Genomic DNA, 12,226 nt, shown 5'->3' with positions numbered 1-12,226 from the left:
AGAGTGTCAGAACACACCTCTCAGAGGTAATATTGACACAGGGAGGAGGTGCTGATCTCTTTCCCTGGAAGTAAAGTTTGAAACTAGTCTGAGGATTAGAAAGCGCTCATCCATCTTAAAGCCTGTTGATTTATTATGAGGTCTACAGAGATGCTCAGCAGAGTGGTACATCGATTCATCAAAGATACTGCTTAAAAGTAGGAACAGGTCACCAGGATGGCTTCTATTGGACAAATAATCTTTGGAAGGTAAAAGACTTTTTCAAACCATTTCAGGCTGAAAATTATAATATGTATAAGGAGTCAATATTGAATGTTGTTCATCAAATTTTTGTCTTTTGCAGTATGATTTTTCTCATAGTAGTAATTTCTGGACTCATCATTTTCATTTTGGCTATTGCATTTTCAGGTTAGTAAAGCATTCTGTTCTAAAAAAGCATTTGGACTTTTGATGTATAAACTAAACGTCTGTGTGCATGTTTGTTTCCAAGTGTCCCAAGGTATCGTTGAGAGCAGAAGTCCCTCTACTGTGGGGAACCTTGCGGAGGATGTGGTCCTGGATTGCAGGTTCCTTAGCAACAGTGGCAATGAGCAATTCAATGATGTGTCAATTACGTGGCTGAAAGACGCCCTCAGTGGGGTGGTCTATGAACACAAGAACAAAGCAGCCCAGCTTCAGGGGCAGAACACACAGTTCCAAAACAGGGCTCAACTGTTCTCAGATGCTATATCAATGGGCAACGCTTCCCTACTGCTGAGAAATGTGAAGCTGGAGGATGAGGGTGTGTTTCGCTGTTCTGTCAATGCACCAAAAGTCTCAGGGACTACCAGCGTTAACCTTAGAGTGGCTGGTAAATACATTTATTCATTTATTTTAAAGTAAATTAATGTTTAAAATCAGAGAATATATTTCTGCTTTATACATACATATTTAAAATGATATATTTGACACATATTTTAGTGTATATATCTGAATTTTGCTTTTCACTCAAATCTTTGTATTATTTACAGCTTTCTCAGCGCCCACATTTACTCGACGGGCAGATGGGTCTCTATTTGCTCAGGCTAATAAATGGTTTCCCCAACCAGGGGTTAGCTGGTTGAGTCAGAGCGGGCAGCTTTTAAACAGCAGCACCCAGTTTATCAACAACACTGCAGGAATCATGCGAGTTGCTAGTGTCCTCGAAGACCCAGTAAAGGAAGATGACACCTACACCTGTCTTATCCAGAACAGTCTTGTGAAAGCTATCGCAGAGGCAACTGTAACAGGTAAAATAGTGATGTTGACTGAAAAAAGTGTCAAGATAAAACTAATTATTAAGCAGAACTCATAATCATAGCCCATAATCATAACATTTACTCAGAGCATTGCATATCAAATCAAGTTTGTTAAAACAAATTTGATGACAACTTGGACACTGTGGACAAACACGCTGGATGTGACACATTAAATAGCATGACGCATGCAGTACTATGTAGAGCAAATAATGAGTTACAAACGCAGCATAAAAACACTATGTTTCTGTTATAAAGTAAATGTTGCTTTTCTTTATGATTATCCTCAGCAAACAGAGTGACGGAGAGGACATACTTCATATTCAGTGCTGCATCTACAAAAGTGTCATCCTTACAACTTCTGTTCACAGTCATCCTTGTTCTCTCTGCAATCCAGTAGATGCCGTATCCAGTTAAAAAAAAGTAGTACTTCTAACCAGAAATTGTTAAAGCAAAATATTTTTTTTTTATTAAAACAAGAATATAATCTCTATTTGGTTATTCCAAATATAATATTAAATATAATCAACTCTCCCCAATGATTGGTGATGGTCAAGCCAATCATGGTTTTCTCAAGCCAGTCATGTTTGTCATCCTAAACCATAATGAAATTTTTTTTTTTTTCACCATCTGCTTAAACCTAGATGTAATGGACATAAATTCAGCTTTTAAAAGTATGTTTCAGGATACATCCTATGAATTGAATCAATATGAAACTTTTGTTATTTATCAGCTGCTTTTGAAACATCTGCTAACATAACATAACTTGCTATTATCCGAAACTGTTCATGTAAAATGTTTGCAGTACCAATAAATATTGTGTTCTTATGTCAACAAGTTATGAATTTCCATTACACTTTTTACACAACTTATCATGTTAATTTCAATATTTAATCAGTAAATATTATTGCATTATTAAATCAGTAAATTGTTACAATCAGTAGTTGTATCCATTAAGATTTTGAGAAAGTGGTATTTGATAATGGGCTATGTCATTAGGTTACTTTTGGGAAATTGGTTTGTGAAATCATGTACCAGCTGAAAAACTCATGCTGGCACAGTAATGTATGTGGGGGGGAAAAAACATATTTTGCAATTGTGGTCTTGCATGGACTCAGACATCAGGTGACTTACTCAGACTGTCTTACTTCACTTTTCCCCAAAATATACAGCGGAGCCTGAACATAGTGTATGTAGGCACATGCAACTGGGTTTATCATATTATATGATTAATAACTGTCTGTGTATATCCCTGAGTCACTGTATATTTACTGTAAAAATGTGTATGTCTTGTGTATGTCATTTTTTGTACTTTCTGTTCAATAAAAGGAAAGTTCATAAAATCAATATATACCACAATCCAAATCCAAATGCATGTTCATTTATTACAATCAGGGTTATTATATAGATAACTAAAACCAAAACTGAAACTAAAATTAAAATCATAAAAAATTACTTCAAATAACCTGAAATGAAGTAAAACATAAAAGACTTTGTATTTCAGCTATTTTCCAAAGCAACATTTCTCCTTTTCATTTAGTTTAACTTTGTATACTGAAATAACTAAAACACTGAAATAAAGCGGATAAAAACAGCGATTACTTGGTTTGTGGTTATACAATTATACTGTTACATAACAATAACGTAAACTTCACAACAATTGCTTTATTAAACTCTACTAAGACCACTAAAATACAGTTAACCAAGCATAATTCTCATCATATAGCCATAAATGCATTTCAAGCAGTTAACCAGCTGGTCTGAAAGTGATTTTTAGTGGATGTATTAAGTAACTTCTCCTCAAGTTCACACAGAACAATACAGTACCACAAAAAGTATTTGGACTGAGTACTGAAGCCAAACTTATTGACTGAATGTCTATACATATACTTAAAAAAAAACATATAAAAGAATTTAACTTTCAACTAAAGATTGTGCATTATGTTCATAGTGTGTATAATGTGATAAACTGCAGCTGTTAATTGCTCTGTGAACCTTCCAGAAAAGTTAAGTTAGTTTTGCATCATTTATTTATAAATGACACTTGGATTTACATTTTGCAATGAAATTCAGACATTTTAAGTGTGACTGAAGTGTCCAAATATATCTTTGAGACAATTTAAGGCTATAAAGATTTTTGCAATATTAAGCAAACAGCAAAAACAACAACTGTCAATGAAGAGGGAAGTGTCTGTCCAGTTTCTACATGACTGATACACCCGTACGTCTCTCCAGAACAGGTTTGAGTGGGGAATATGGGTGTGGAGAATCACAGCCCAGTAGTTGACGTGTAGATGATTCCCAATCCCGGCCGATCTCCAGCCTGCTGCACACACACGGATACTGTCTGTCTGTCCGGCAGGCCCAGGCCACGGCCCTCTTCACTGCTTCCCAGTACATCGGTCTGAATGGAGAAGAGTAGAAAGTCATGGATCCAAAAATACAAGAGTAAATCACTGCGCTGCATGAGGACGTGTGCTGGTACCTGGGCTCCTGGGACTCTTTCAGCCGGAGGAGAGACTCGAGCAGCTGTCCCACTGCCAGCTTCTTCACCCGGATCAGCTGCAGCACCAGAAGAGTCGCCACCAGTCTCAGGATGTCAGCATGAGCCTTCACACCTGACAGACAAAACATGTGACTGATTAACTGATTCTCACTGACAAACTGTGCCTGAAAAATAAAGATTAGATTATTTTAAACTATATTCAGATTCAGCCTGATGCATATTGCACTTTAAACTGGAAAGCACTTTCTCAGTCTAGTAAGCTCTACTATGATTGGATGGTGTTACACAGTAAAGGCACAGGTGTTTTTCTCAGTCTGTCTGGAAACAGTTGTGTTCACAAGGTACATATGGCACCTAAATGGCACATATGAACAAACTGTGATTAGTTGCTTTACGTGCCAGTCAGATGTCTCTTCCTGTCTAAGTGGGCGGTTCTTGTCGAGAATAAGCTGCAATATGGACCAGACCAGCAACAGGCATGTAAAAAAATCTTACCAAAAGAACGGATGCCTTTCTCCTTAAGGAAGACATTGGCAAAAAAGTCTACGTCCAGGTTGAGGAAGCTGCTCAGCCTGTCAGTGCACTCCCAGTATCCATCCTACATCCAAACACAACGCATATGTTCATATTCCCTCAATCATTTACATACTGTATATAATCTAGTGTATTAAATCATTTGTAAACACCTTATCTTGAAGTTCAAAAAGCTCATTCCAGGCCACTGTGTCATATTTTCTTCTCATTTTTGGCAAGCTGTCGTGAGGTGGTGCGAAATGTCGTGCCAAGCTTGCCTTTCCTCTTTTTCCTTTTTTTTTCTTATATCGAGAAGTGTCAAGCTCAAAAGTGAAACTGTCTGCAGCTTCATGAGAAATGACACAAAGTATAGAAAAGATGTTTTAATCCATCTGAACAATGATCACAGAAGGAACCTCATCAACCTCATCAATCAGAGTCAACTTACCAGGTGCAGAACTCATAGAAGTCAGATATATTTGTTGCTCTTGTAGTTGCACATCTTGCAGCACTTCTTGTTGCTGTTGTGCTTGTTGTTGACGAGATGCTTCAAAGAAATGTCCAAATGATGAGGAACACAAACTCAGAGACTCACTCAAAAGTGTGGGGCTACTACTGCAGTCACTAAATGTAGGGGGAAAGTACAACTGAGAATAGATTGCGGGGACAGCAGCCATCATGCTTGAAGGAGGAGGAGGAGGTGGCAGGGGAGTCGTGAACATGGACTGTGTGGATGCAAAATGAGTAGAATCAGGAGGACCTGCAAACTGTATTACATGTGCACTGCTGTCATGTAAAATGGGACGTCTTTTATACATGGAGCTAGTACTTTGCAGACTGGCACCAACAGGAGGAAGGCTGTCATCTCTGGACAGAGAGTCTGCTGATGCAAAAATAGGAGGATACTGAAGGAAAGAAGGCACTGCGGCAGTACAGTAAAAGGGATCACTCATGGAGGAATCATAAGGAGGCATTACGGCAGGGTGAAGGGGAGGCCTGTCACTCATGGAGGAAGGTATGGACTTGATGGCACTAACAGTCGGAGCGGCAGCCTGGCGACGGTGAGACTTTGGAGCAGATATACCAGAGAGGTCAAGTGCGGTGGCACGGCCACTATAAGGCTTTGGAGCGGTAATAGCAAACACATCTAAATTTGCAGAACGCCTGCGTGAGCCTATGAAAACGTCAATGCTACTCTCAGAATGAGAAGGACTCTGGATGGTACTGTAGCAAGAAGCATAAGGTTTGGATATTAGCTGAGGTTCAGGGGGAGCTGCAGACCTTTCTATAAAAGAATTACTAGATCCCTCAGCATCCTCCATTTCGCAATGATCAATTTCACTAGATATTTCATTCCAAATGTATTCTTCCATGCAATCCGTATCCAAAACATGATACGTGGAGCTGCTACTGGACAATTCTTCTGATTCCATCTGGAAAAAAAACCCCTAAATTTTAAATGCATTGTTGTGAATACATTACATGGTGCTACATTTATATGACAACAGTTGTAATAGACCATTTTGTTGTTACCCATACATCATCATCTTCAGCACCAATACTATGCGCGGCCTTCAGCTTCTCTTCAGTCCAGCCCATATATGGCAAAATATCCACATCCTCCTCTGAGATGATTTTAGGAATATCTGTGAATCCAGTGTCAAGCTCATTCTGGTCCTGCAAAGAGCAACTGAGGTTACAGAAGCCATTCAGTTTAATTTTTATATATCACACTTTAGTAGAAGTTGAGTGACATGTTCAAGGCTAATAAATCAGACAATATTGGTATTTTTTAATTATCAGCATTGGCAATACATTTTCCTGTTTGGCCATTTAGTGTCACAAGTCAGAAAATGCAATTCTTTATTCAGTATTAATTTTAAATGATTAATTAATTAATTAATAATATTTTCATTAATATTTTGTTGAAATAATATATTTTTATTATTAATATTTTAATAAATAGGATTTAGGCCTAAGCCTTTTTTGGGTGAATTTGTAAATAAATATTATGTAAAAATAAAAATATTTTTGTCATTAATTTTTTTTAGTAATATATGTTCAAGGAATGATTTGAACACATAATCCTTAAATTAGCAGTAATCATACCCTCTCTTCAATGGCGACAAAACTTGTGAACTGGGACAAGATGGAGAACTCTTTACTGAGCTCAATGATGTAGGACTTCAGCTCTGCTTTCTTCCCCTGATAGAAGAGAGATAAAAGAGAGCAAGTCAAGTTCTTCTGTTAGCAAATCTGCCAATTATATAAAAATTATCATCATGCAGCCAAATATTGTACCTCGTGTTCTGCCTCACTGTTGCCTAGAATGCCATCTTCATAGTCTCTGATGATCGCTCTTGCTGTTAACTTGTGAAGGAACTATACACACACACACACACACACACACACACACTCTTCAAACACCTAATGAATAACTGATGAGGTTTCAGATTATATGAAGTATATAAGATGCTCACTCACAGTTCCCTTTGTCTTTTGTAGTTCTGTGGTGGAAACCATTGTTTTGATCTCTTGTCCACTCAAATCACCAAACAGTGTGGCCTAAACGAGTAAATATTACACAATTCAAAACAATAAATACACAAATAGTTGGTTAATTCAGTTTAAACATCTTAATGCTTTTTATAGTCTTCTGATTAATATTACATACAGTATATTGATAAATGACAATTGAGATCTAAAGAGATTTAAGATCTAAATTGAGATCTAGAATTAAGTATCTAAAATACTAATTAAAAATAATCAAGATATGTTTTACATACTGCTTGTCAAATAATGAACACAAGGAAGAATATTTAATCATCTTTACTTATATGCACCAATATAACAGTAAAGTCTGTCTACCTGAGTGCAGTGAGGCACAAAGCCGTATACCAGAGAGTGACAGTCACTGAAGAGGGCGTGAAGCTGTGAAGGGGCTTGAACAGGAGGGAGCGCTGTGGGACTAAACTGCTGCCACTTCACTGCCACTGATCTGCAGCCTGGAGACTCAATACGCTGAACCTGAGCGCGCACCTGAAATTACCCACAAATCTGTTCAACTCAAGCCTCAGACTGGCCCATATTGCAAAGATTATGTTTCCTTTTAAGTTATTAAAAAACAATATAATAAAGAGAGTGATTCACCTTCTCTGTCCAAGTGTGTTTCATCTTTGTGTCAAAAAATTCATATGTTCCTCCACCTGCCTGAGCCAAAGCTCTGAGCATATGACGATTAGCTGTCAAGCTAGACGAACACAAACACAATCAAACTGTAGGCTCAGAAATTCATTGTAAGTGAAGGAGAAAAATAAAGATGTTTGTTTAAAGGCAGACCTGAGTCCGCAGGTGAAGAAGCGCGTGTGGCAGGAGTTTTCTCGGACCAGCTGTAGGGTCAGAGGCTGGTTCTGAACATGTCCATCAGAGAGCAGCAGGATGTTCCTCACGCCCCGGCAGGGAGGCAGCAGACTCAGGATCCGGAGAGGCCGCCACAGATCAGTGCTGCCACCAGAGCCGCTACACGACTGAAGAGAGGGAAAATGCAATGAGACGCAAAGGAACTGAAATTCAGAACCATCTTTAACCATTTTTAAACATTCCTCACCATAATAAATTTTCTGGCTGCTTCAGATTCCTCATCTAAAGGCACTGGTGCAGGAAAAGCTTCCTTGTAATCTGTAAAAACACACATTTACCCACAATGCTTCACTCTGAATAACAAGAATAATAGGGAAATGAAAATGTCCACGTGATGTTCAATAAAACAATATCAGATCGTTTCAGTGAGCACTAACCAGTGCTGAAAGAGATGATGTTGATCTTCAGTGAGCGGTCCAGAGATTTGAGGACTTGAAGGGCAATCCTGCGGGCGTTTAGCATGGCGTCTCCCCGCATGGCGTTGGAGGAGTCCAGTAGAATGACCACATCGCTCACACTGGACGGACCTCCAGAGCTGGACACCCCGCTTGACTTAAAGTCTGGATAAAACACCAGCATGCAGGCCTGCAGGGATCAGATCCGGATCAGATCATTATTGTCAGTGTGCGTAAGATGGAGAGTGGCAATTTTTTGTGCAATATGTTGCAAAATATCCATGACAAACAGGAAAACAGATTAGAGTAATATTTCTTCACCTGGCTATCTTTATCCGGATGGTTCTCGACCCACATCCTGGGCATGTGGATATTAGAAAGACTGAAGGACACATGTAACCCTTCAGATCCCAGAGTCTGTCCCGGAAACGTGCTGATCACTGCCTTACAGTCTGTCCTCTGAATGGGGAAAACACTAATACTGTTAATATGGTTCATAACTGAATGTTTCTTTTTCTTCAGAAAATACAGTATTTAGTAAGATAATGCACAAAAGTGAATTAATAACCTTGGTTTTGATGCGGTGTGAAGAGCTCAAGTTGATGATCTCATAAGGCATTTCAATGGACATGGACAGAGAAAACTCCCTGAAGAATGAAAAACCATAAAAAACCATACACTAATCCGAACAACGCAACAACCCTGTAACCACCCATTGTCCAAAGTAGACCAGGTGCTACTGTATATAAAGCATGATGTTATAAAGGTTAAAGGTTAAGTGTTAAATTATGCTAAATCATGTGGTTTGCTACATTAAATAATTGGCTTTTATATTGTTACTCATCAGCAGCCGCAACTTATTTTTAGTGAATCTTTAGTGAATTTCCCTGTGAATTCTCCAGCGTTTGAGATTCTCACCCCTCTGACTGAAGCTCCGTCACACCAATCTTTTCAACAGTTGCCTGAAATGCAACACAACTGTCAGTCAAAACACTGCAACAATCAGCTGGCCAAACAGGATTTTAAATAGAGTGACAAAAGACCATCGTACCTGAGTTGTCTGATTAAGGGCGGCGCTCTGTTGCCATGGTGCCACGCTGCCAGACAGTGAGAAGATTATAGAGCCTGATCTGACCAGCAGCTCAGTGATGAACGTCACCTTGATCAGAACTGTGGCTCCAGGAGGAAGATTCCCCACACTGATAGTAAATACATCCTGCCTCACATAAACACATGACCTTAAAGAAACCTTCTAATACATTATCACACATACGTCAGCTCCAGATCCACCTTTCCAATGACATGTTTCCCAGTGATAAAGGCTTCAAATCCACACACTGCTGCCGTCTCCTCCAGTGGAAAGACATACTTTGCTTCAATGGGAACAGCACTCTGGTTTGTGTAGGTCTGAAAAATGATGACCTGGTAAAAGTGGAGACAAAGTTAGGGTTGAGGTTTGAAATTATAATTCAGTGTTCTGGTCTACATGTTTGGAAGTGGGATTTCAAGGTCTTTTAGTTTGGCTCTTATCTGTCTTTTATTTAGCCAATTCTGTTGCTTTTTATTTCTTGATTGTCTTGATTGAGTTCATCGCTGCCTAGTTCTAGTTTTAGTTTATTAGGTTTGATTATCCATCTTGTTCTTCTATATGTGAAAGGAATCCTTCATCTTGCTCATTTCTCAGCACTTCTTTTAAATTCCACACTGCAGTCCACCGCTGTAGTATCATACCTGACACAGCAGGTCCATCAGCTTACACCTCACATTGACAGCATGTAGAGGAAGTTTCTGACCACTGCTGTCCAACAAACCTGCGTTCATCTCCTCCAGAGGATTCTTAGTGGACTCCAAACCCTCACTGTCATCACTGGACACTAAAAAACACACAATCACACAAAACCACTGATGAATGTAACAACAAATATTATAGCATTCACTTTTACAGAGCAACAGTTAAATGTAATTATTTAATAGCCCTATGTAAATTCTAAAATTGTTTGCTTTTCTTTAGCAAATATCAACAAATATATAGCGATTAATTAATTTGAATTTTAAAATGTAATCAATTTGACAGTCCCAACTCCTCCACATATAAAAGCTGGTCTCTCTCAGCATGTCCTGTTCACTGGATGTTACTCACAGATATCAGGCGCTGTGTCAGTGATCTGCGTGAGCTGAGTGTTAATATGAGGCTGGAACTCTTTTAACTCGTCCCCCTCCAGACTGTACTGGACCAGATATTTCAGTCTGATCTGCTCTGTGTTATAGACGACAAACTCATCATCCTGTCAAATATAAACACACGCACCAATGCAAGAGTCACATCAGATCCCAAAAACACAAGCAGAATATTTAAGTACACAGAAAATGAGTAAGAAAAGCACCTCAAATTCAGAGAGTCTGTTGGGAGAGCGGCGGACTCCATGTACACTGTGGTAGCCGTCAGGAGCACAAGTCAAAGTGGTGTCTTTCTTCAGCAGGTCCTTACACCGACCCAACGCCACTTCACACACCAACAGCAGCCGAGAGCCGTCAGTTACACTGGGCTTGGAGTATTTCACACTAGTCCTTTAACACAGAGCAGAAACGTACTGACTGGCTAAAATCTCCAGTTGTCATGAAAGTGGATTCATATTATTTATAAATCTGTTACATGAAGAGAGGACTGAGTAATGCTAAAGATAACTGACTTCAGAGAGTCACTGAAGTAGATTCCTCCTCCAAGATTGCCGATATCCGTCCTCTCAATTCCATGCTGTTCAACTCCAACCCTGGGCAGCAGCAGACCTCTATAAAGAATGTTTGAAAATGTATATTCAATTAATTACATGATAAGCTGATCAATCAAATTAATGACAATTTAATCATATATATATATCAACATTTTCTGAGAAAAGGTCAAAAATAAAGAAAAGCCACGATTATTGCAGAAGAGAAAATTACTGAATAGACATTACAAAAAGTAACTTCAATCAATGTATAATCAGATATTAGATTTTTTGTTTTGTTTTGTTTTATTTTTCAGGATTGGCCTTTATTGTTTTTTGTATTCCTCATTTCCTTGATTGTTACATTAAGACAGCACTCACTTTAAGTTAATATTTTAAAAATTATTTATTAATAACTCTTACCGAGACAGTATTCCAACAAAACTGCTGGAACTAGTGGAGTGGAGGAGGGGTTTAATGTTACCTAAATCCTCCCTGAACAACTGAAGCTCCACCCCTCTGCTGACACGCAGTATCTGCTGAATCTGAACAGGCCTGTAGTGGATACAAGATTAACACCATCAATTAAAGATGTGTTCTGAAATATATTCATGTTATATCACTCGAGACAAACATCTGTTCTAACAAAGAAAGAAAAGAATTCCTTAAATGAGGTACAAGAAACTCCTACCTGAACGGGGAAGGAATTCAGAGCCGGGATACGGCAGCTGTGGGGCTAAATTATGCTCCGTCAAAGGCAGGAGATGCCCTTGGTCCAGACAGCTCCACACATACTGCGTCCCGACCACTGGGACCTGGAGCTTCTGGATGCTGCGCTGCCGGTTACTGCTCAGGTCATTCACACTGCTAGTGACTACAAAAGAGCACTGGAGAAGATACACTGCAGCTCTTTAGTGACTCAATAGGATCACTGAACACTTTTTACCTAATTTAAGCATTATAAAGCAAAGTGCAGTTACATCTACATTACAACATAAAATTAGTCGAGCATTAGAGTAGTTAATTTTAACCTTCCTGGTACTGTTCCATCATTTTAGATTGAAAAATGTTGTGTTTCTATTTGCTTTTTTTAAAATAATTTACTTCATCAGAAGTAAAAAAAAAAAAACCCAACTGTAATCTGCATCTAGTCATTCATTGGATTATAAATGTCCCTGCGTTATTATTAACTACTTTAATTTAATAGTATCAGAGGGTTCAACAAACCAAATGTTTGTTAATTGTGTAAATGTCATTTGAAACCCAACTCTTTATCTACGTGTAAAAAAAACTCTGAGTAGCTGCTCTTTTAGTTTTGATAACACAAAAAAGAAAGATGGTGGGTAAGAGTAAAAAATGAACAGAAACCTCTTTGTTGATGACATATGAGATGTTTCCTCCATTCTCCAG

General features: G+C 38.6%; 2 protein-coding genes across 2 annotated transcripts; one reads left to right on the top strand and one right to left on the bottom strand.

The window, feature by feature from the left end:
• The first annotated feature begins 216 nt into the window (after window positions 1–216).
• Window positions 217–1,694, top strand: vtcn1 (V-set domain containing T cell activation inhibitor 1). Its single transcript, XM_016517435.1, has 5 exons — window positions 217–248; window positions 344–408; window positions 491–850; window positions 1,011–1,268; window positions 1,565–1,694. The coding sequence occupies exons 1-5, from the start codon at window positions 217–219 to the stop codon at window positions 1,672–1,674; spliced, it is 825 nt and encodes a 274-aa protein (XP_016372921.1). The 3' UTR covers window positions 1,675–1,694.
• A 1,132-nt stretch (window positions 1,695–2,826) lies between these two features.
• LOC107712245 (poly [ADP-ribose] polymerase 4-like) lies at window positions 2,827–11,385 on the bottom strand (the record flags this gene model as incomplete). The annotated part of the gene is made up of 24 exons (XM_016517428.1): window positions 2,827–3,678; window positions 3,760–3,892; window positions 4,276–4,378; window positions 4,467–4,639; window positions 4,742–5,726; window positions 5,833–5,970; window positions 6,403–6,498; window positions 6,595–6,675; window positions 6,778–6,858; window positions 7,162–7,332; window positions 7,444–7,543; window positions 7,633–7,820; window positions 7,901–7,971; window positions 8,091–8,298; window positions 8,430–8,567; window positions 8,677–8,755; window positions 9,027–9,070; window positions 9,160–9,324; window positions 9,399–9,530; window positions 9,840–9,982; window positions 10,249–10,393; window positions 10,493–10,676; window positions 10,799–10,897; window positions 11,240–11,385. Coding segments are annotated over 24 exons (4,005 nt in total), but the record flags the coding sequence as incomplete, so codon positions are not given.
• Between the last annotated feature and the right edge of the window lie 841 nt (window positions 11,386–12,226).

Source organism: Sinocyclocheilus rhinocerous, unplaced genomic scaffold (genome assembly GCF_001515625.1).
Source record: "Sinocyclocheilus rhinocerous isolate Xijiao unplaced genomic scaffold, SAMN03320098_v1.1 scaffold2583, whole genome shotgun sequence".
NCBI lineage: Eukaryota > Metazoa > Chordata > Actinopteri > Cypriniformes > Cyprinidae > Sinocyclocheilus > Sinocyclocheilus rhinocerous.
Note: the sequence above shows the minus strand (reverse complement) of the source record. Positions and strands in the feature narration are given on the sequence as shown.